The 23,673-nt window shown below is 39.9% G+C and overlaps 1 protein-coding gene across 2 annotated transcripts in view; it reads right to left on the bottom strand.

Annotated features, from left to right (window-relative positions):
• GNL2 (G protein nucleolar 2) overlaps positions 1 to 23,673 on the bottom strand; it is a 190,746-nt gene that overhangs the window by 138,035 nt on the left and 29,038 nt on the right. For both annotated transcript variants that reach the window (XM_053707147.1, XM_053707148.1), the window contains exons 6-7: positions 22,622 to 22,688; positions 15,151 to 15,309 (exon numbers count right to left, since the gene is read on the bottom strand). In XM_053707147.1, the coding sequence (XP_053563122.1) occupies positions 15,151 to 15,309; positions 22,622 to 22,688 (226 nt within the window). The remainder of the gene's footprint in view (positions 1 to 15,150; positions 15,310 to 22,621; positions 22,689 to 23,673) is intronic.

Genomic DNA, 23,673 nt, shown 5'->3' with positions numbered 1-23,673 from the left:
AATATTTTGTAGTTCCGGAAATGCCCAGCAAATTGCAGGTACAGTACAGTCTGCTGACGATCAGTAGACATTTCACTATATTTTTATATAATTCACAATAGTTTATTAACACTTTCTGCAAATCCTTTGAGTGTGGATCTGTTGAGTGTGATTTCTCAATGCAGCATGTAAGGAGAAGATGTCTGCTTATATTTAGTTTTAAATATCAAAAATTTGATTTTCAGTTACATTCTTTAAAGAAGAAAAAGAAAATGTATGCTTTACCTGATAAATTTATATCTTTTTTGACACGATGAGTCCACGGATCATCTTAATTACTAATGGGATATTCACCTCCTGGTCAGCAGGAGGAGGCAAAGAGCACCACAGCAGAGCTGTTAAATAGCTCCTCCCTTCCCTCCCACTCTAGTCATTCGACCGAAGTTAGGAAGAGAAAGGAAAAGCCAAGGTGCAGAGGTGACTGAAGTTTACAATAACCCAGAACCTGTCTCTAAGAACAGGGCGGGCCGTGGACTCATCGTGTCAAAAAAGAAATACATTTATCAGGTAAGCATAAATTTTCTTTTCTTTTTTAAGACACGATGAGTCCACGGATCATCTTATTTACTAATGGGATTCAATGCCCAAACTAGAGTACACAGATGATACGGGAGGGACAAGACAGGGAACCTAAACGGAAGGCACCACTGCTTGAAGAACCTCTCTCCCAAAAACAGCGTCAGCCAAGGCAAACGTGTAAAATTTGTAAAAATTTGAAAAAGTGTGAAGAGAGGACCAAGTTGCAGCCTTGCAAATCTGTTCTACAGAAGCTTCATTTTTGAATGCCCACGAGGAAGCAACAGCCCTTGTGTCCAGCAGTCTTATATGCAAAACGTATGATGCTCTTCAGCCAAAAAGAAAGAGAAGTAGTCGTAGCTTTCTGTCCCTTGCATTTTCCTGAGAAAACCACAAACAAAGAAGACTGACAAAAGTCCTTAGTTGCCTGCAGATAAAACTTTAAAGCACGGACCACGTCCAAATTGTGCAAAAGTCTTTCCTTCTTAGAAGGATTAGGACACAAGGAAGGCACAACCATCTCCTGATTAATATTTCGATCAGAAACAACCTTAGGAAGAAATCCTAATTTGGTACGTAAAACTATCTTATCTGCATGGAAAATAAGATAAGGAGGCTCATTTTGTAATGGCGAGAGTTCTGACACTCTCCGAGCAGAAGAAATAGCAACAAGAAATAAAACCCTCCAAGATAACAGCTTAATATCTAAGGAATGCATAGGCTCAAACGGATCCCCTTGAAGAACATTGAGAACTAAATTAAGACTCCAAGGAGGAGTAACTGGTTTGAACACAGGCCTGATCCTGACAAAAAGATTGTACATCCGGGATATCCACCAGACGTTTGTGTAACAAAATAGATAAGGCTGAAATTTGACCCTTTAGGGAACTTGTCGATAAACCTTTCTCCAAACTCTCCTGGAGAAAAGACAAAATCCTGGGAATCCTAACTCTACTCCAAGAGTAGCCCTTGGATTCACACCAATAAAGATATTTATGCCAAATCTTATAATAAATCCTTCTAGTTACAGGTTTACGAGCCTAAATCATGGTCTCTATAACCGAATCAGAAAATCCCCACTTGGATAAAATCAAGCGTTCAATCTCCAAGCAGTCAGCTTCAGATAACTAGATTTGGGTGAAGGAAGGGCCCCTGAATCAGAAGGTGCTATGAGGATCACCGAGTCCCTCTCCTATTTGATTTGAGCGATTACTCGAGGAAGAAGAGCAAACGGAGGAAACAGGTATGCTAGAATGAAATTCCAAGGAGCCACCAGAGCATCTGTCAGTTCGGCCTGGGGGCCCCTGGATCTCGACCCGTATCTCGGGAGCTTGGCATTATGTTGCGATGCCATGAGATCCAATTCCGGCTGACCCCACTTGAGAATCAGGCTGGAAAACACTTCCGGATGGAGTTCCCACTCCCCCGGATGAAAGGTCTGCCTGCTCAGGAAATCCACCTCCCAATTGTCCACCCCTGGAATGTGGATCGCCGGCAGACAGCAAGAATGGGCCTCCGCCCATTGAATTATTTTGGATACCTCTGTCATCGCCAAGGAACTCCTCGTTCCCCCCTGATGATTGATGTAGGCCACTGACGTTTTGTCCTACTGGAACCTGATAAACTGTGCCGAGGCTAACTGGGGCAAGGCCAGAAGAACATAGTAGATCGCTCTTAGTTCCAGAATGTTTATGGGTAAAGCAGACTTTAACTCCATATTCCCTGAGCCTTTAGAGAGCCCTAGACTGCTCCCCACCCTAGAAGGCTGGCATCTGTTGTCACAATCACCCAAGAAGGTCTGCGAAAGCATGTTCCCTGGGAGAGATGAGCCAGCCACAAGCACCATTGTAGAGAGTCCCTTGTCTCCTGCTCCAGGAGAAGACGAGGGGACAAGTCAGAATAATCACCGTTTCACTGTCTCAGCATGTTCAACTGCAGAGCTCTGAGATGGAAGCGAGCAAACGGGATGATGTCCATTGCCGCCACCATCAACTCGATTAACTCCATGCATTGAGCCACTGAAGGTCGAGGAGTGGACTGAAGGGCTAGACAAGTATTGATAATCTTTAATTTCCTGACCTCCGTCAGAAAAATATTCATAGACAGTGTGCCTAGAGGGATATGGCTGCACCTCACTGACGAGGCCCACAATAGGCCGAAACGTAAGTCTGGGGTTTTGCTGTTTCTCTCGTTCAGAGGAGGATTGCCTGGTATTTCGGGGCTGAACTGTACTGTGAAGTCAGGATCAGACTGATGTGCCTTTCACAGAGAAGAACTTTCCTGAAGCATATGTTGAGCAAAAAGAGGCTGCTTCTTGGGTGGTAACTAGCCATAGAACAAGCTATTATGCTATTGTTCGTTCCCAGGTTGAGCGCTTCTCTCTTTTTTATTTATTCATAGACAGAGAGTCTATTATGGTTCCTAGGAAAGTTACCCTTGTGTTTGGAACTAAGGAACTCTTTTCTAAATTTACCTTCCAGCCGTGGGATTATAGGAAGGACAACACCAATTCCGTGTGTAATCTTGCTAGCTGAAAGGAAGGCGCCTGAACTAGAATGTTGTCCAGATAAGGTACCACTGCAATGCCTTTTGATCGAAATACCGCCAACAGAGATCCCAGAACCTTTGTGATGATTCTGGGGGCTGTGGCAAGACCGAAAGGAAAAGCCACAAACTGGTAGTGTTTGTCCAGAAAGGCAAACCTTAAGAACTTGTGATGATCCCTCTGAATGGGAACACGTAGATACGCGTCCTATAAATACACTGTTGTCATAAATTGACCCTCCTGGATCAATGGAAAAATGGAACAAATTGTTTCCATCTTGAAGGACGGTACCCTGAGAAACTTCTTTAGACTCTTGAGGTCTAGAATTGGTCTGAAGGTTCCCTCTTTTTTGGGAACCACAAACATATTGGAATAAAACCCCAGTCTCTGAATTGGAACGGGAACAATCACTCCCAGAGTGGAGAGGTCTCCTACACAGTGTAAGAACGCCTCTCTCTTTGTCTGGTCTGCAGAAAATCTTGAAAGTAGAAATCTGCCTCTGGGAGGAAAACCTTTAACTCCAGTTTGTATCCCTGAGACACTATTTCTATTGTCCAGGGATCCTGGACATCCGAAGCCAGGCTTGAAGGAAAAAGGAAAGTCTGCCCCCTACCAGATCCAGTCCCGGATCAGGGCATGCCTTTCTTGGAATCACAGGCTTCTTGGACTGTTTTCCTTTGTTCCAAGACTGGCTGGGTCTCCATGTAGGTTTAGACTGTTCCTGCTTAGAGGAGGAAGAGAAAGCGTTTCCTTTGAAAGTTCGAAAGGGACGAAAATTGCTTTGTCTTCCTTTTTGTTTATTTCTCTTGTCTTGCGGGAGAAGATGACCTTTACTTCCTGTGATATCAGAAATAATCTCCTTCAGATCAGGTCTGAACAAAGTCTTCCCCTTGTAAGGAATAGCTAGAAGTTTAGACTTGGATGAACTCGATATCTTCGCTCCCAATTTGATAACTTGAAGGGAAGCATCCGAAATAAAGGCATTAGCTAGCTTAAGAGCTTTTATCCTATCTTGGATCTCATTCAAAGAAGTCTCAGTCCTGAGGGCCTCAGACAGCGCATCAAACCAATATGCTGCCGCACTAGTGACTAGTGACGGTGGCAATGCACACAGCCGGTTGCCACTGCAGACCATGGTGTACATAAATCTTCTTGAGTAACCCCTCTAACTTCTTATCCATTGGGTCTTTGAAAGCACAACTATCCTCTATGGGAATAGTAGTTCTTTTAGCTAAGGTAGAGACGGCTCCTTCTACCTTAGGAACAGTTTGCCAAGCCTCCTTAACAGAATTGGCTATTGGAAACATTTTCTTAAAAATAGGAGAGGGAGAAAAAGGAATGCCCGGTCTCTCCCACTCCTTAGCAATGATTTCAGTAGCACTTTTAGGGACTGGAAATACATCGGTATAGGAAGGAACTTTAAAATATCTGTCAAGTTTACTAGACTTCTGAGGGACAACCACCACTGTGGAGTCACTATCGTCCAAGGTAACCAAAACTTCCATGAGTAACAGACAAAGGTGATCAAGTTTAAATCTAAAAGATACCACCTCCGAGTCGGTCAGAGGTAATAAACCCTCTGAATCTGAAATTTCTCCTTCAGAAACTACTGCAGAACCCTCCTCTTCGTGTTGCTGGGAGGATATGTCTGAAACCTCACTTACAGAATGCCTGGCTTTTCTCTTACGATTGCTCTGCAACATTGGAAAAGCAGACAGGGCATCCAAAATATTTGAAGACAAGAGAAGCTATGTCTTGTAACAAAATCCCCGCAGGGACTATAGCTGAAGGTCAAGGCATTGCTTGAGAGGGCGGTAAAATTTGGGACGCTTGGGGAGAAAGCTGCGGCATAAATTGATCATCCTCATTGGACTCCTGGACAACATCTGCCTTAGAAGAGACTGGCTCTGAAAAAATCTTATCCCTATAACTCAAAGTCCTTTGAACACATGAAGGACAGAAAGGGATTGGTGGTTCCACATTAGCATCAAAACAAAGCACGGGTGAAATCTGCCAAGTCCCCTTGATCCATGCTTGCACACAATTTGCCAAATAATCAACAAAAAGATATCAAAATTATTTGGAAAAATTAACTTAAAGGATTACTTTCTGTTATAATTTTTAAGCTAAACAACTAACATATTAAAGTTAATAAACATTAATTAAAACCTACTGATTTATATTTTCTCCAAAACGAAGTTTCATAACGTTCTAAAAGTTATATCTTTTATTCGCCGATGATGTCACGTTATCCTGCCCACTATTTTTAGCACTGCATGTTCAAAATACTTAAACCAATAACTTTGTGTTTAAAGCACCATTTTGAAACCTAGGTATTGTAAACGGATTGGTACACAGCAAAGGATACCCACGGAGTGGGTTTGGAAAACAATTAAATTTGCAGACAAGATTTCTTATATACGGTAGAGATATGTTAATGAAATGCTATTGATAAAAAGCGTATTTGGGGTAGTTAGTTAGTAACAGGCATAGAAAATATTTACTTACAGTGGCCCTTTAAAAAAAACTTAAAGGGACAATGAACCCAAATTTTTTCTTCCGTGATTCAGATAGAGCAACTTTCTAATTTACTCCTATTATCAATTTTTCTTCATTCTCTTGGTATCTTTATTTGAAATGCAAGAATGTAAGTTTAAATGCCGGCCCATTTTTGGTGAACAACCTGGGTTGTTCTTGCTGATTGGTGGATAAATTCATCCAGCAATAAAAAAGTGCTCTCCAGAGTTCTGAACTAATAAAGAAGCTTAGATGCCTTCCTTTTCAAATAAAGATAGCAAGAGAACAAATAAAATTTGATAATAGGAGTAAATTAGAAAGTTGCTTAAAACTGCATGCTCTATTCTAAATCACGAAAGAAAAAATTTGGGTTCAGTGTCCCTTTAAAGAACTTAAAGAAGAGGCAAAGCCAACTGTCAACCTGAACGGCAGCACAAACTGAGAGCTCTGTCAGAATTGTAACTTAAACAGCTTATAATTTACTTTTTTTTGTTATGGGAGCCAAATATAACCTCCTTATATAACGGTTGAACACTTGCTGCATCGATTTGTGAGTCCGTTGGGGCTAAATACAGTGACTTTTACCCTTTGGAGCTTGGACTGTGGGTATCAACATAGTACACTGCACCGGATAAATACACCGACGGTCTGTATATTAGTTAATAACCCTGACGGACCCGTAGCGCTCTGAACAGTGTAACGGATAACACGGAGTAGAGGGGAAATCTACCGCACACATCAACTAACGCCATATACAACCCTCAAGTAGAGAAACCCGGACTTACTGTTTTTCTACTGTTCCGGCTCATAACCTCTCACTGCTTTTCCGCTGCTAACACCTAGCCTGGAAGAAGTTTCCCCGCGATTGCCCACGGCTGAGTGCTGGGATCCAAAAGTGAAACATCTGGCCTGGCGGCTTGGCGCGAACAGCCGCCATCTTAACCCCTCTACTTCTCACTGTGGGAACTGGAAGGAGCGGCGTCTCACTGGTTGCAGAGGCGGAAGGTCGGGGCTCCGCTCTGGGCTTCGCACTAGCTGCAGCTGACTGGATTGCAGATCGAGGAGGCTCCCAACTGTGGAAATCAACTGAGCACACTCACATGAGGTACTGATTTTCTGTTAACGTCACTACACAAAAGGTGACCCTTTCCCCATATTATGCTTCCTACATAAAGATGCTAACAGGGCTAATCCATATACACTGAACACATAGACCAACCTGATAACCAGCTAATACTGTATTGTGGCGCTAAAACAGAATTGGGAAATTTTAAAGGGGCCATCAAATCCCAAAAGTAGACCCACGTGCACAAGAACTGCTCTTCCCACTTTATAACTTGATGTGGGGTAAATTATACATTTAGAGGACATTGACTTTTCCCATAAACAAAAGCAGTTGAAAATCTGCACAAACGGTGGGGTGGCCTTAAAACCACACAATATCATCTGACTTCAGGCTCCTTTTTTACAACCTAGATCTACATAACTCTACTGGAATCTATACAGAGGGGGCAAAATCTAACCCACATCTGCCCTACGGGGTGAATTAACCCCTCATAACCAACCAGTAACACACTGTCTTTGAGTCAGCAAAGGGTACCCTCCCTAATCGTCTCTGCCACAGAGCTTCTTATTCAGTGACTCTATACAGACAACTACACTACCTTACACAGTGGAGGTGGCGAATTAGACCCCTACATAGATTGCCTGCCAACTTATACCACAATTGTAGTCCTATAGAGGAGTCTAGTCTCAACCCCCTCTCCCCCCCCCTTTCCTGCCAGCCCGAAGTGGTGGCAGGTCATACCCCCTATACCTTTTACCGTCATCATCCAGTGAGGATAACTGCCCTGGGGAGAGGGAGGCCACAGATTTGCAGCATTTTAAAATCAGCTCCTACGTTACGCTGAAATTCACACTAAGGATATACAAGTAACACACCATTGGCTGGGTGACATATACTACAGCTTATACTTAGAAACAACTGATCTGCGCGCACCCCAGAGCATACAAGTGCAGTAACAAAGTTGGGGGATACATGTGAACTAGAATGTAAACAACACTCTGCTTTCTGTTGGGGGAACCGAAAGCTGGATAATACGATGAGAACAACATCAATATGATCCACAACGCTACATAAGAATTCAAAGCATCCCTCTTGTCTTCCCAAATGAGATATATGCCTAACTATTTAATCTAAAGTGTAGTCTGGATCTTTACAATCCTCATATAAGGCCGCAACCTGTACAATTTATTGCCCACTAGTGAGTGACCGTCTCCGCTGACAGTGTGGTAGACCTCTCTATTAAATTCTACATCTATCTCAAATTTATCTATCTATCACCAAGATGACCTCTAAAAGACCCACCAAGGGAGATAAAACAGTAAAATCAACAGCCGTGTCCACATTCTTTAAATCTTCTCAAGTGAGTAAACAACAAATAGACACGGAAGCGGATGAGGAACCTGACATTGATTCTCAGCAACTCCCACTAGACAAAAGTCCTCTAACAAAAGCAGATCTGAGAAATTTAGTATCCAAAAAAGACATTGCAGATAATTTTGAAAAATTATGGGAGAAAATTGATTCAATTCACTCTTCTGTGACCAACAGCCTCTCTGAATTCAAATCAGACCTAATGGAAATGGGTAATAGGATTGAGACACTAGAGGATCAAAAAGACTCCATGGTAGATCAAATGGATGAAATGTCCCAGACCATGTCTTCACAACAACAGCTAATTGAAGAATTCCAAGATAAAATAGAAGATCTGGAGAATAGGAGTAGGAGGAATAACATCCGTCTCAAGGGAGTTCCAGAGGAAGTGAGTCCTTCAGAAATCCCAGCCTATCTCACCCAACTTTTCACCCAGATTACAAATTCTCCAGCTGACTACATTTTCCACATAGAAAGAGCGCACAGGGCGCTCAAAGCCAAACCTAAACTTGGTCTACCCCCGAGAGACATCATAATCAAGCTAACTTTCTTTCCGGACAAAGAAAAAATCTTACAAGCGGCAAGAAAACACCCAACGTTCAAACACCAAGGCAATGTGATACAATTTTATCAGGACCTCAGTGTCAGGACCCTACAAAGGAGGGGAGCTCTACGTCCTCTTACTACTCTACTCAGAAAACATCAGATCCCATATAGATGGGGGTTCCCATTCGCCTTGCATATCACAAAAGACTCTAAAACAATTACACTTAAGGACCCGGAGGATATACCTGAGATCTGCAAGATTTTAGCTTTAGAGATACCCATCATCCCATCCGCGGCAGCAAACCCAGAGAAGAACAAGGATCCAGACAGACGCCCAGACCCGGCTAAATGGCAGACTATCAATCATAAGAAACAAAAAATAAAAGAATCAAGAGGGAAAATTTCCTAGAAGATACTACACTCTTCTTGAAGAAACAAATATACGGAACTCATTTCTTTTGGAGCCTGAGTGATACTAAGGGTGATTGGAGGAACAATAGCTAGAGATGCTGCCAGATCACATTGGCAGTAGCTGAAATTTTAACTCCTTGTCTCCCAACCTTTTGCATACCCTTCTTGTTGGTGCTAATTCTCAGAGACTCCTATTAAGATATAATCAAAAAAACTTATAAGATGTTGTGGGAATATAGTTCCCCCCAGAGAAATATAATAATATAGTATAAAACACTTTTGAGTTTATTCCTATGGTATATCAAAATGTTCAGTCCAGAGGTTCTATTGTTGAGGAACCTAATTTACTGTTTTGTATGTTATTAACATTGTTTTCTCTTTCTAGCTCCCCTCCCACTTCCAGTGACGACACAACACAACATACCACCTATGCACCTGATCGCTCACAGTCTATACCAGTAGATTTCCATTCCAGTGACCCACAGGTAACAAAACTCCTTTTGCACCACGCTACAAAAGACACGCTACCATGATCCCTAAAATAAAAATAGTATCCCATAATGTAAGGGGATTAAATACTAACGTAAAAAGAAGAATGGCGATGAATCAATACACCTCCTTGCATGCCAACATTTTATTTCTCCAAGAGACGCACTTAATTAAAGATAGTATCCCAAAATACTGGGCAAAATACTTCAATACTCACTTCCACTCGACGGCAACGACTAAAAAGAGGGGCACCTCCATTCTCATACACTCCTCGCTCAACTTCACACAAGATGAAATAATTGCAGACACTGAGGGGAGATACATAATAGTAAAAGGGAAAATATCAGATTTGGAAATCACCCTATGCAATATCTACGCGCCAAACGAAAATCAACACAACTTCTTTCAACACATCTCACACCTACTCACACAATGGTCCCACACCAAGATATTTATGGAAGGAGACTTCAATATCACTATGAGACCTATTAACTCTACAGGCTCTAAACCTCTAACCAACAAACAAGTTAGACACAACCGCATTGTCAAATCCATACAGGAACATCTACTACCTCACTCCCTGATAGACACATGGACTGCACTATATGGCTTGACCAATGACACTACGTTCTATTCGGCTGCACATACATCCTATGTTAGATTAGACTACATTTATGTAAGTCAGATACTTCAACCTCTATTACAAAGCTCTCAGATTCATGCTTGCGTGTGGTCTGATCACTCAATCATCACATTACAGATAGAGGGCCTGTGTGACCCAAATAGGAGTAGAACGTGGACTTTTGATAAGACATATATAAGAAGCCCCCAAACACATGACAATATACTTAAGCTATTAACCGAATACTGGCAAATAAACACGGACACTGTAACTAACCCGGGGATTACGTGGGCGGCACATAAAGCGGTTTTACGAGGGATACTTATCAAAGAAAAAACACTACAGATCAGAAACTATAGACAACAATTAAAACAACTTCACACAGAAATTGAAGAATTGGAAAGACGCCATAAACATACTAAGACGAAAACCATCCAAAAGACTCTCCAATCTAAAAAAACTGCATTAGCCACACTCCTTCACTCGCAAGCCACTAGAGCAATTCAGAATCAACAAGCACAATACTTCATATTTGCGAACAAGCCAGATAGATACATGGCGCACAAAATTCAAGAACGTTGTCGAGCCTCAGTGATCTCCTCAATTGAGACACCTAGCAACACAGTGACCTCACACCCGCAAGAAATAGTTGACACTTTTGCAGCGTATTATGGGGACCTATATGACGGGAAAAAGGTTTTACACAACACAGAGACAGAGACACTCACCTCCACTTTTTTTTGACCATGACTTACTGCAAACCATATCTAATGAACAAAGGGAAACTTTAAATGCACCCATATCTACTATGGAGGTTTTGGGGGTAATTAAAGATCTTAAGCCGGGAAAGGCGGCAGGACCGGATGGCTTTCCTGGCGATTATTACAAACTCTTTAAAGCAACACTAACCCCTCACCTCGTTAAGTTTTGTAACCATATCATGGAAGGGGGGGATATCCCGCCTGAGCTCCTGGCTGCAAAAATAGTAGTAATCCCCAAACCAGGGAGGGACCATAAAAAATGTAAAAATTATCGCCCAATATCCCTAATTAATCAAGACCTTAAAATTTTCACAAAGATAATAGCGAACAGACTCAAGCATATCATACCTCACCTGATCCACCCGGATCAGGTGGGTTTTATCACAGGTAGGGAAGCCCCAGATGATATAAGAAAGGTTACTAATCTAATTCAGACATTGAAAGAGACACGAACGCCTTCTCTGCTCCTTTCTTTGGATGCGGAGAAGGCGTTCGATAGAATTGACTGGGAATACATGTTTCTGGTATTGCACAAGATGGGATTTAAAGGGGCAGTCGTGAAAGCACTAAAGGCTATCTATTCTGTTCCAGGAGCTCAGGTCTCATCAGCGGGCTACAAATCTCAAACCTTCCCAATCCGAAACGGGACCAGACAGGGGTGTCCGTTGTCTCCCCTACTCTTCGCTCTATGTATAGAACCTCTAGCCGCCAAAATCCGCTCACAAGTAGACATATCGGGAGTTAGGACTGTTAAGACGGAATATAAATTAGCCCTGTTTGCGGACGATATACTACTGACTTTGACGAATCCCCTAATATCACTGCCTAATCTTTACCAAACACTAGAGACCTTTTCGGCCATTTCGGGATTTAAAATAAATGCAGAGAAATGCGAAGCTCTCCCCATTGAGATACCCAGACAGATTCAGACACTATTAGAATCAAACTTTAACTTTAAATGGATGAAACACTCTCTAAAATACCTGGGAGTTCATCTCCCCATTTGCCCTTCGCAATTATATAAAGTAAATTATATCCCACTGTTCAAACAAATCAGACAGGACCTATCGAAATGGAGAAGCTACAGATTCTCATGGCTGGGTAGAGTGGCTGCGGTGAAAATGACTGCCTTACCGAGAATATTGTATCTTTTCAGAACCCTGCCTATTAAAATTCCGAAAACAGACCTAGAGCTGCTGCAGAAGGACATACTAGTGTTCCTTAGAGGTGGCAAAACGAACAGAATTGCGAAAGCAATCTTGAACAGACATAAACAACTGGGAGGTATCGGGGCCCCTAATTTAACAGAATACTACACTGCGGCCAGATTAGCACAAGACACTTTACTACTAAAGAGAAACAATGAGACTATCTGGCCTACCCTAGAAGCAACATTGGGTGGTTGGGGCGAGACTGACGCAATTATTTGGGACCCCGGGAGTCCACAGAACAATAAGGAGACCACTAGACCGTACACTACAAATCTCACAGTAAACACCTGGAAAAAGGCAAGAGCCAAATACAACCTCATGCCACAATATTCTTTATACATCCCGATAAGATATATTTTACCCGACGATCTCGGGGCTCAGCTACAGAAATGGGAAAATAAAGGTCTATATAGGGTGGCAGACTTTATGGTGGGCGGACACACACTTTCATTTAATCAACTTCAGACGAAATTAAATCCCTTACAACTACACTGGTACATTTACTTGCAGACACGGTCGGCTATTCAGTCATATCTGAGAAACCCAAGAGAAAGTAACATCACACCAATAGAAACTCTATGCAAATCAGAAGGCCGTAACAAACATACCATCTCTATCTTATACGTAGCCATACAGGCTTCACAGATAACTACAAAATCCTCCACAATGTTGGCGTGGGAGAGAGAATTACTTACCTGTAAAGATATTAAAGAGTGGGAAACAATATTTCAAAATGCAGAAAAAGGGCTTATAAGTGTAGACCTCAAAGAAAATATCACTAAAACCATACACCGTTGGTATCTGACGCCCACAAGAACGGCTCACATGCATAAACAGGGAAATGCCCTCTGTTATAGAGGTTGCGGAGAAATTGGAACATACAGGCATATGTGGTGGGACTGTAGAGAAATTACAGAGATATGGAAACAACTATCCTTCTTTCTTAGTCAAATCCTGAATGAGACTATAGATCTAACAATCCAACAGGCTCTCTTACATATACCCATAAATAGATTTAATAAACATATTAACACATTTATTAGGATAATATGCACAGTCACAAGGACTTGCATAGCTAGACATTGGAAAACAGGTAGCCCAATCTGGACAGAGATATATAATAAAATCCAATACACATATAATATGTATGAGTTGGCATCACATACTCTTGATAATAAAGAAGTCGTTCAAGCGGTATGGTATTACTGGATAACTAAATGAGCACTAGACATATAGGACTAGCGGGAGATGTAACCTAAGGTGGTTACTACTAATATAAAAACCCTTATCTACCGATGTACAAATAATAAAAAACAAAATACGATGTGTCGTCATTTCCCTTCCCCACCCCTATTGCCCTTTTCTGTATTGCCTCCCATATACTTATCTTTTTCTGATGTTAGACTAAATCGGCTTACATTATTTAGAGATAGAATGATTAGTACTGGAAGCAGTGAAAGCTTAAACATAGCTCAGCAACAGGTGGAGTTATACTTGGATATTGAGAGTATGCTATTCCAATAGAGAGTCTACTTATCAGCACAGAAAATGAATGGACTAAGTGTCATTAACGTCAAAAGACGACAGGACTCTACTATTATTCTACAAGTGCTGAGATTACATAGCTAGTTAAATTTAGCCAGATATGAATAGAATGTTATAAAGTTTGTGAATCTAATCATTTGTCATACAGAAATGTTATTGCACAAACCTAATCTCTGGAACCCGAGATGGTGGAGTTCGATGCAGAGGAAGGTATTTTTGTTTTTGTATTTGTTCATTACTTCAAACCAATAAAAATTATTCAAACATAAAGAACTTAAAGAATAGTGAGCCCCTGCCATTACTGAAATGCCTACACACATCTAAAGCAAGATCAGTAACAACTGATAGCTTTCTCTCGCAATACCAATAAGCAGGACAGAGATAGAGAACTGTGTAGCGACCCCAAACATAACAGGCATCAGAATCCTCTATATAGACCTCTTAAGCCTGGATAGACCTGCCATAGTTCTGTTCTCTGCTGGGGAATACACAGCAAAATATCTTAAAGAAAAACTGGCCCCTCAGATTGTAATCTACAATCAATTAACCCCTCCATCTCTAATAAAGGGAAAAAGTATCTTGCCAAAGTCACATTAAGTGCCTGCACAATGCCTTAAAACATATCCTAACTAGGATATTTGTATGTCCCCATAAAACTCTTGCAGGAATCCCAAAGTGCCTCTTTTAAACTCCCAACCTGGAAGATAAAAAGCACTTACCTGCATCTAGCCGTCTGGCAGGAGGACAGCTCACCCAGCTTGAGAGGATACTGCTCCTTACAGAGACCTGTGAAACAAGGAAAGACTGTAAACTTACTCAGGCTTTCTATACCAGGGCAGCAGAGTTTTAGGAAAACGCAGCAAGGCCCACCTTACTAGTTCCTAACTGCTTTAAAGCCACCACTGCCCTACTGAAGAGAATATCCACTAACGTGCAGTACAGCTAGACCCCATCTTGAGAGGAATGAACAAAGCAAGCTTGCTCTGCTTTCAAAATAATAAAATCTTAATTGAAGTCAGACACCAAACACTTTACTTCCACTTTGCACAAGAGGCAAAGAGAATGACTAGGGTTTGTGGGAAGTGAGGTGATACTTAACAGTTCTGCTGTGGTGCTCTTTGCCTCCTCCTGCTGGCCAGGATTGATATTCCCAACAGTAATTGATGATGATCTGTGGACTCACCGCTTCATTAGAAAGAAAAATACTTTTATGCATAAGAATTTGAAAAAAAAAGCACGTCAGCAGTCAAAATGGTTCTACACAGATATTTGATAAAAAAATTTGCGATGTAAAGAAGCAGTAGAGGAGCAGCATAGGATAGGGAATTAAAAGGGCACTTAAAACAAACAAGAGAGCTGTATATTGGCTCCCAGAGCTTGGGTGAGACAACACTGGGCTAACATTATGTAGCTTTTACCACAAGTGCATATGTTTAGATATAATAAGTGGAAGAAAAAATACCATATAAACCGTAATAGTGTGAAACAAAGATGATGAAATACGAACTTACAGTTGCCCAAGTAGGAACCAGATCACATTTATTAAGGACGAAAAGAAGATGTTTCCAAGGCTTCTCTTTTTTCAGATATGTTTCAACATGTGGGGAGCGGGTTCCTATTGGATCTCTGGCATCGAGAACTTGAACTATTACATCAGATGAGTCGATTACCTGAAAGATAATTTATTTGTTTGTTACTATTAGTATTAGGAAGAGTATTCATTACAACCTCAAAATGTATAGCAAAGTGTAGCAGGAGCTTTTGGAAATCATCATAACAGAATGCAACACAACAAGATAGAAAATATTTGGCTTGTCTAGATATGTATACAATATCTAAATAATTCAATTTAAACTTAATCTTACTAGCCTTTTTTGGGCCCAGTCCCACAGTATTGCCAATTAATACAGATATGTTCCACATTAAAGGGGAGATACAGAATGTTAATGTTTTTCAGAAAACAAAATTTAAACTTTTCCTAAACCAGTGCAGGTTTTTATTTTGTTTTTTGCAAATAGTTCCAAGGGGCAAAATACTTCCATTAACAAAAATTATTCTAGTAAAAATTCTGTTTTTCAAAAGGTGAACGCATGCTGTGAGAGCCCATGCACCAGTATTCAAACACCACAGAGTCAGCTGCGGCTTGTATGACACAAATTAGGTCTTCACTGACAAAACACACACCACCGCCAGCTCCCTGAGTAAGCATGGCATTTAACTCCTGATCCTCCAGTGACACATAGCATATGTGCATATGGCACTGAAACGTGAAACATTTTAGCCAATGTAAATATACTGCAAACTTACTTCTATTTAAATTTGAAATGCATTCATTCACATTTCAGTTTTGACCTTTTTATACCTTTAAACCCTATTTTATTGCAGTGTAACCCTGGTAGTATGTGCCGGCTATACAGCATAGTGCTGCTCTTGTTGGTTCATTAGGAAAATCTGATTTTATAGTTGGCTGTGGAGATAAATAACCTAGATGAATAGAAAATTACAGATCTAAATTCTCAAAACCAGAACATTGAACAAGTGTCCCATATCTGGGGCGTATTAATCCTGCACTAATTATTCTGATCATTATAGTCTGTTGCTCTGTTAGAAGTGAAAACAGACAGAACACTTAAACTGCAATTTTAGTTTTTAAAAACACATAAGAGTTTGACCTTTTATCCCCTCTCAAAACTGCTAAAAAATGCACTATGTTCCCAAGATGAAAGCACCAGCATTCAGTTCCCCAAATGAAAAACATTAGTTAGTAATAATCCCATTCTAGTCTTATTTGCCATGATATGTAAACGGCCCAATCATATGTTCACAATTACTATTTTCATTGAAGGGGACTACATAAAAATAGATTAAATTAAGTTTTGTTCAAGAACATTACATTTTACACAAGCTACGGGTTAACCCTTACTGGCCTTTCTTGCTCTGCAAGGGTAAAAGAAAGAAAAGCTTCCAGGAACTCTTTTTCAGACAGTGGTGCAGGAGATCATATTAAAATAATAAATAATGGAAAGCAAATGGAAATAATTGTGATAAATGGTTTCCAAAGCAAATAGTGGGCTGGAAGTCGGGGACAAATTTTGGGATGGTGTGAAAATGTTCCACCAAGAAACCATACAGTGCCCAATTAATTTGTTTATTGAAAACAGAATCAAACATTCTCTAGAGATGAGAAATAAAACACAAGTGGAATGGTTAATCATTTAAAGAACTCATACTCAGTGCAGGTTTTTAAATAAAGGGAAAACAAGACAGTGTAAGACCATGTGAGAATATTACCTACAAGTATCTTGTTTTAGAGAAACCAACCAGTTTCTAAACTTAGCAGCACTTGGATTCATTTCTGAAACTGAGCCGTCCTTAAAGGGACACTAGTCAAAATTAAACTTTCATGATTCAGATAGGGCATGTAACTTAAAAGTAAATTGGAAAGTTGTTTAATCATCAAATTTAAATTTGTTCTCTAGGTATTCTTAGCTGAAAGCTAAACCTAGGTAGGCTCATATGCAAATGTTTAAGCCCTTGAAGTACGCCTCTTATCTGAATGCATTTGACAGTGGGGTTATTCTTCATATTTCTATATATACAAATACCACTATCTGGCTCCTAAAAATATGTCTGTCTCCTACATATTCTTTCTAGCTCCTAAATTTTAAACAGATTTGTCGACCCCTGGTTATGCAAAACTGGGAAATAGAACACACAATTTGAAACAACTTTCCAATTTGCTTCTATTATCATATTTGATTAATTCTTTTGGTATCCTTTGAATCATAAAAGTTTAATTTTGATTAGAGACTGTCCCTTTGAACAGATAGGGCATGCAATTTTAAACAAGTTCCAATTTACTTTTATCATCAAATTGCTTTGTTCTTTTCCCAGAGGCAGAACTTTTTTTCACTTTCTGTGATTAGATTTTTTTTTTAAATTAGGCAGTTAAACTAAAGCACCAGTTCAATTGCAACATGTTAGCTAAATGGAGAATAAAGCAATATTTAATTTTATAATATAGTGCAGTAGTTGAAAATTGCATTGCAAATTAGCTGCAGACAGTCTAACATAGAAGTGGTAATAAAAAAGGTGCATTGTTCATACAAACGTCTTACATTCAGAAAAAAACAGCTTTGCAGACAGTTAGTGGGCTTGAAACAATCTCTGAGAGTCAGTCAATCAATGCACTACTGCTTTGCAGCGCTATTGCATATTTCACTGTTCACTTAAAACAGCACTTTGCTCTGGATGAACTGTGATAAGAAAACTTACAGACAGTGCAGCCAGAGAACAGTCTAATGTGGAGCAGCGCTGAAAAGTTAAATTGCTAACAATTCCTGCATGTATCCTGTTCTTTTTGCAGACATGCTGCATTTTCTATGATGACATCTCAGACCACTGCATGTTCTACCTTGGGGGTTCTCTTGATATTCTTAATTGAAAAGCTAAACCTAGGTATGCTCATATGCTAATTTCTAAGCCCTTAAAGGCTGCTTTTTATCTCAATGCATTTGACAGTTTTTCACAGATAGAGGGAATTAGTTCATGTGTGCCATATAGATAACATTGTGCTCATGCTGTGGAGTTACTTATGAGAGGGCACTGATTAGCTAAAACGCAAGTCTGTCAAAAGAATTGAAATAAGGGGAAGTCTGCAGAGGCTTAGATACAAGGTAAAAAGTATATTAATATAACCGTGCTAGTTATGCAAAACTGGGGATTGGGTAATTAAGGGATTATCCATCTTTTAAACAATAACAATTCTTCAGTAGACTGTCCCTTTTAATGAGAAGGAATATACTACTGGGAAATAGCTGAACAAATCAGGTGAGCCAATAACAAAACACATTTGCAGCCACCACACAGCAGCTAAATACCAGTAGCTGCTCTTGAGCCTAACAGGACTATGTTTTTGAACAAAGGATACCAAAAGAAAGAAAAAGCTCCCTACTTTAGTGTTTTAAAAAGATTTGAAGCACATAAAAGCAAATAAGGGACAGTCTAATAATATTTTAAGTATATTAAATCAATATTTTTAAAGTATATTTAATTCATGTTAAAAGGGCCAATAAACTCTTTGAGATTGTAATATAAGATGCTTAATTATGCACGGTTAAACAACATCGCAATAGATTTCAATTATTTATTTTGCCATATTTTTTAGTATTTCCATGTCTGAAAACTTAAAGGGCATATGACACACTTCAGAAATCTCTCCATAATTTGCAGTTTGTGAGCTTCTACTGAAGCCAGACAATGGAGATGTTGTCAACACAATGACAGTGGAAAGCCCTGTCAACTCCAGACACAGTCTGGATTAGCTCCTCCAAATAAGAAAATGGTGAGTAGAGTTTAACCATTGAAAAACACAACAAACAAAACATTCAACTGTTCTAACAACATTCAGATTTTGCAGATATGTTAATCTATTTGAAGAATGCAGAAAAAAACAATGATGTCAGTAAAAGGGTATTGCCCGTCCCTTTCAGGCATTATAATATGAAAGCCAAATTTTTTTTTGTGTGGTTCAGATAGAGAATATAATTTTAAAAAGTTTCCAATTTACTTCTATTATCAAATTTGCTTTGTTCTCATGTTGTTATTTGTTGAAGAGATACCCAAGTAGCTGTCTAAAGCACTACATGGCAGGAAATAGTGCTGCTATCTAGTGCACTTGCAAATTGTTAAGTTTCTTGCAAAACTGCTGCCATATACAGGGAGTGCAGAATTATTAGGCAAGTTGTATTTTTGAGGATTAATTTTATTATTGAACAACAACCATGTTCTCAATGAACCCAAAAAACTCATTAATATCAAAGCTGAATAGTTTTGGAAGTAGTTTTTAGTTTGTTTTTAGTTATAGCTATTTTAGGGGGATATCTGTGTGTGCAGGTGACTATTACTGTGCATAATTATTAGGCAACTTAACAAAAAACAAATATATACCCATTTCAATTATTTATTTTTACCAGTGAAACCAATATAACATCTCAACATTCACAAATATACATTTCTGACATTCAAAAACAAAACCAAAACAAATCAGTGACCAATATAGCCACCTTTCTTTGCAAGGACACTCAAAAGCCTGCCATCCATGTCTCTGAGTATTGCACACCTTGTGCTTTTGGGCACTCCAGTGATGTTGCAGCTCTGAAATATGGCCAAACTGGTGGCAAGTGGCATCTTGGCAGCTGCACGCTTGACTTTTCTCAGTTCATGGGCAGTTATTTTGCGCCTTTGTTTTTCCACACGCTTCTTGCGACCCTGTTGACTATTTTGAATGAAACGCTTGATTGTTCGATGATCACGCTTCAGAAGCTTTGCAATTTTAAGAGTGCTGCATCCCTCTGCAAGATATCTCACTATTTTTGACTTTTCTGAGCCTGTCAAGTCCTTCTTTTGACACATTTTGCCAAAGGAAAGGAAGTTGCCTAATAATTATGCACACCTGATATAGGGTGTTGATGTCATTAGACCACACCCCTTCTCATTACAGAGATGCACATCACCTAATATGCTTAATTGGTAGTAGGCTTTCGAGCCTATACAGCTTGGAGTAAGACAACATGCATAAAGAGGATGATGTGGTCAAAATACTCATTTGCCTAATAATTCTGCACTCCCTGTAGTGCTCCAGAAATGGGCCAGCTCCTAAGCTTACGTCCCTCCTTTTCAACAAAACATATCAAGGGAGCAAAGAAAAATAGAAGTCAATTAGAAAGTTGTTTAAAATCACATGCTCCATCTGAATCATGAAAGAAAAACTTTGGGTTTTATATCCCTTAAAACTAACAGGAAAGGTCATGAACGCAATAGGTGACTGGAGAATACGCACGTATTTGGAGGGAGGTGTACAACTTAACCTAAGTTTTTATCCACTGTTAAAGGGACATTAAACCCCAATTTTTTTTTTTTTCATGAGTCAGATAGAGAATACCATTTTAAACAACTTTCTAATTTACTTTGATTATCTAATTGGCTTAATTCTCTTGTAATCCTTTCCTGAAAAGCATATCTAGATAGGCTTGGTAGCTTCTGATTGGTGGCTGCACATAGATGCCTCATGTGATTAGCTCATTCGTGTGCATTACTATTTCTTTAACAAAGGATATCTAAAGAATGAAGCAAATTAGATAATACAGGGAGTGCAGAATTATTAGGCAAATGAGTATCTTGACCACATCATCCTCTTTATGCATGTTGTCTTACTCCAAGCTGTATAGGCTCGAAAGCCTACTACCAATTAAGCATATTAGGTGATGTGCATCTCTGTAATGAGAAGGGATGTGGTCTAATGACATCAACACCCTATATCAGGTGTGCATAATTATTAGGCGACTTCCTTTCCTTTGGCAAAATGGGTCAAAAGAAGGACTTGACAGGCTCAGAAAAGTCAAAAATAGTGAGATATCTTGCAGAGGGATGCAGCACTCTTAAAATTGCAAAGCTTCTGAAGCGTGATCATCGAACAATCAAGCGTTTCATTCAAAATAGTCAACAGGGTCGCAAGAAGCGCGTGGAAAAACCAAGGCGCAAAATAACTGCCCATGAACTGAGAAAAGTCAAGCGTGCAGCTGCCAAGATGCCATTTGCCACCAGTTTGGCCATATTTAAGAGCTGCAACATCACTGGAGTGCCCAAAAGCACAAGGTGTGCAATACTCAGAGACATGGCCAAGGTAAGAAAGGCTGAAAGACGACCACCACTGAACAAGACACACAAGCTGAAACGTCAAGACTGGGCCAAGAAATATCTCAAGACTGATTTTTCTAAGGTTTTATGGACTGATGAAATGAGAGTGAGTCTTGATGGGCCAGATGGATGGGCCCGTGGCTGGATTGGTAAAGGGCAGAGAGCTCCAGTCCGACTCAGACGCCAGCAAGGTGGAGGTGGAGTACTGGTTTGGGCTGGTATCATCAAAGATGAGCTTGTGGAGCCTTTTCGGGTTGAGGATGGAGTACAGCTCAACTCCCAGTCCTACTGCCAGTTTCTGGAAGACACCTTCTTCAAGCAGTGGTACAGGAAGAAGTCTGCATCCTTCAAGAAAAACATGATTTTCATGCAGGACAATGCTCCATCACACGCGTCCAAGTACTCCACAGCGTGGCTGGCAAGAAAGGGTATAAAAGAAGAAAATCTAATGACATGGCCTCCTTGTTCACCTGATCTGAACCCCATTGAGAACCTGTGGTCCATCATCAAATGTGAGATTTACAAGGAGGGAAAACAGTACACCTCTCTGAACAGTGTCTGGGAGGCTGTGGTTGCTGCTGCACGCAATGTTGATGGTGAACAGATCAAAACACTGACAGAATCCATGGATGGCAGGCTTTTGAGTGTCCTTGCAAAGAAAGGTGGCTATATTGGTCACTGATTTGTTTTTGAATGTCAGAAATGTATATTTTTGAATGTTGAGATGTTATATTGGTTTCACTGGTAAAAATAAATAATTGAAATGGGTATATATTTGTTTTTTGTTAAGTTGCCTAATAATTATGCACAGTAATAGTCACCTGCACACACAGATATCCCCCTAAAATAGCTATAACTAAAAACAAACTAAAAACTACTTACAAAACTATTCAGCTTTGATATTAATGAGTTTTTTGGGTTCATTGAGAACAAGGTTGTTGTTCAATAATAAAATTAATCCTCAAAAATACAACTTATACTAATAATTCTGCACTCCCTGTAGAAGTAAATTGGAATGTTGTTTAAAATTGTATTCTCTATCTGAATCATGAAAGAAAATATTTGGGTTTAATGTCCCATTAATATGAGAAAAAAAACAATAACCTGAGCTATCAAAATAGAATAATTTATTTTGTCATTAAAAAGTACAAACTTTTCATAAAAAAAAAAAAAAAATCTATTCAAGAATAAAGGAGAAGTGTTTCAAGAATAGTTTGGCCTGTGAGTTTGTGCATCTGCACTGTTCATTAGTAGTTTATTAGTGGAAAAGGACATATACGCTACCTTATAGAGTTCACCCCAGATTCTTTTGGATTGTCCCTTCTTATAAATTTCTTCACGGACTTCATCTCTAAACAAACAAAGACACAAACCTCATGAAAATATTAGCAGGCACATGGGTTAGCGTTTTAATATTGTACCCATATTACAAAATAAAAGCAGACATTATACAGGACATTTAATAGGAATATTAAAAGTCTAACAAGGCAAAATATCTTAAAGGGTCAGTAATGTCAAAATTAAACACTCATGATTCAGAGAGAGCGTACAATTTTAAACAACTTTCCAGTTTACTTATATTATCAAATGTGCTTTGCTCTCTTGGTATTCTTTGTTGAAATGTAAATCTAGGTAGACTGATAGGAGCTTAGGACCGTGCACCCCTTAATGACAACTGACGTACCAGGTACGTCATGCAAAAACTAACTGTTAATGACAATAGATGTACCTGGTACGTCAGTTGTCTAACAGAGTGCTGGAAGTGATCACAATCGCTTCCAGCAGCTCTGAGGGTATTGCAGTGATGCCTCGATATGGAGGCATCCTGCAATACCCCTTTACAAGCCTCCGATGCAGAGAGAGCCACTCTGTGGCCCTCTCTGCACCGGTAGTGATGGTGCCGATGGTGCCTTTGTCCGGTGGGAGTAGGGAGCGTGTGCACGATGCGCGATGCGCGTGTGCACGATGCGCACGCACGTGCACAATGTGTGCGTGCATTTGCCACACTGACACCAATGAAGGAACTGGAAGGAAGGGGAAAAAAAGTTATTTTTTTATTTTACATATAAAAGGATCTGGGAGGGGGTGGGGGTATTGTGGGGGGGCTGCTACACTACAGAAATAATTACAAATAAAAATAAAAGTTGTAAATAAAATTAAAATACTTTGGTTTGTGGGGCCAAACTGGGTACTGGCAGACAGCTGCCAGTACCCAAGATGGCGGTAATTAGGTAGGGGAGAGGGTTAGAGAGCTGGAGGGGGGGGGGATCAGGGAGGTTGGTGCTAAGGCAGGGGTCCATCACAACTAAAATATTTTATTATTTTTATTTTAAAAA

Source organism: Bombina bombina, chromosome 3 (assembly GCF_027579735.1).
Source record: "Bombina bombina isolate aBomBom1 chromosome 3, aBomBom1.pri, whole genome shotgun sequence".
NCBI lineage: Eukaryota > Metazoa > Chordata > Amphibia > Anura > Bombinatoridae > Bombina > Bombina bombina.
Note: the sequence above shows the minus strand (reverse complement) of the source record. Positions and strands in the feature narration are given on the sequence as shown.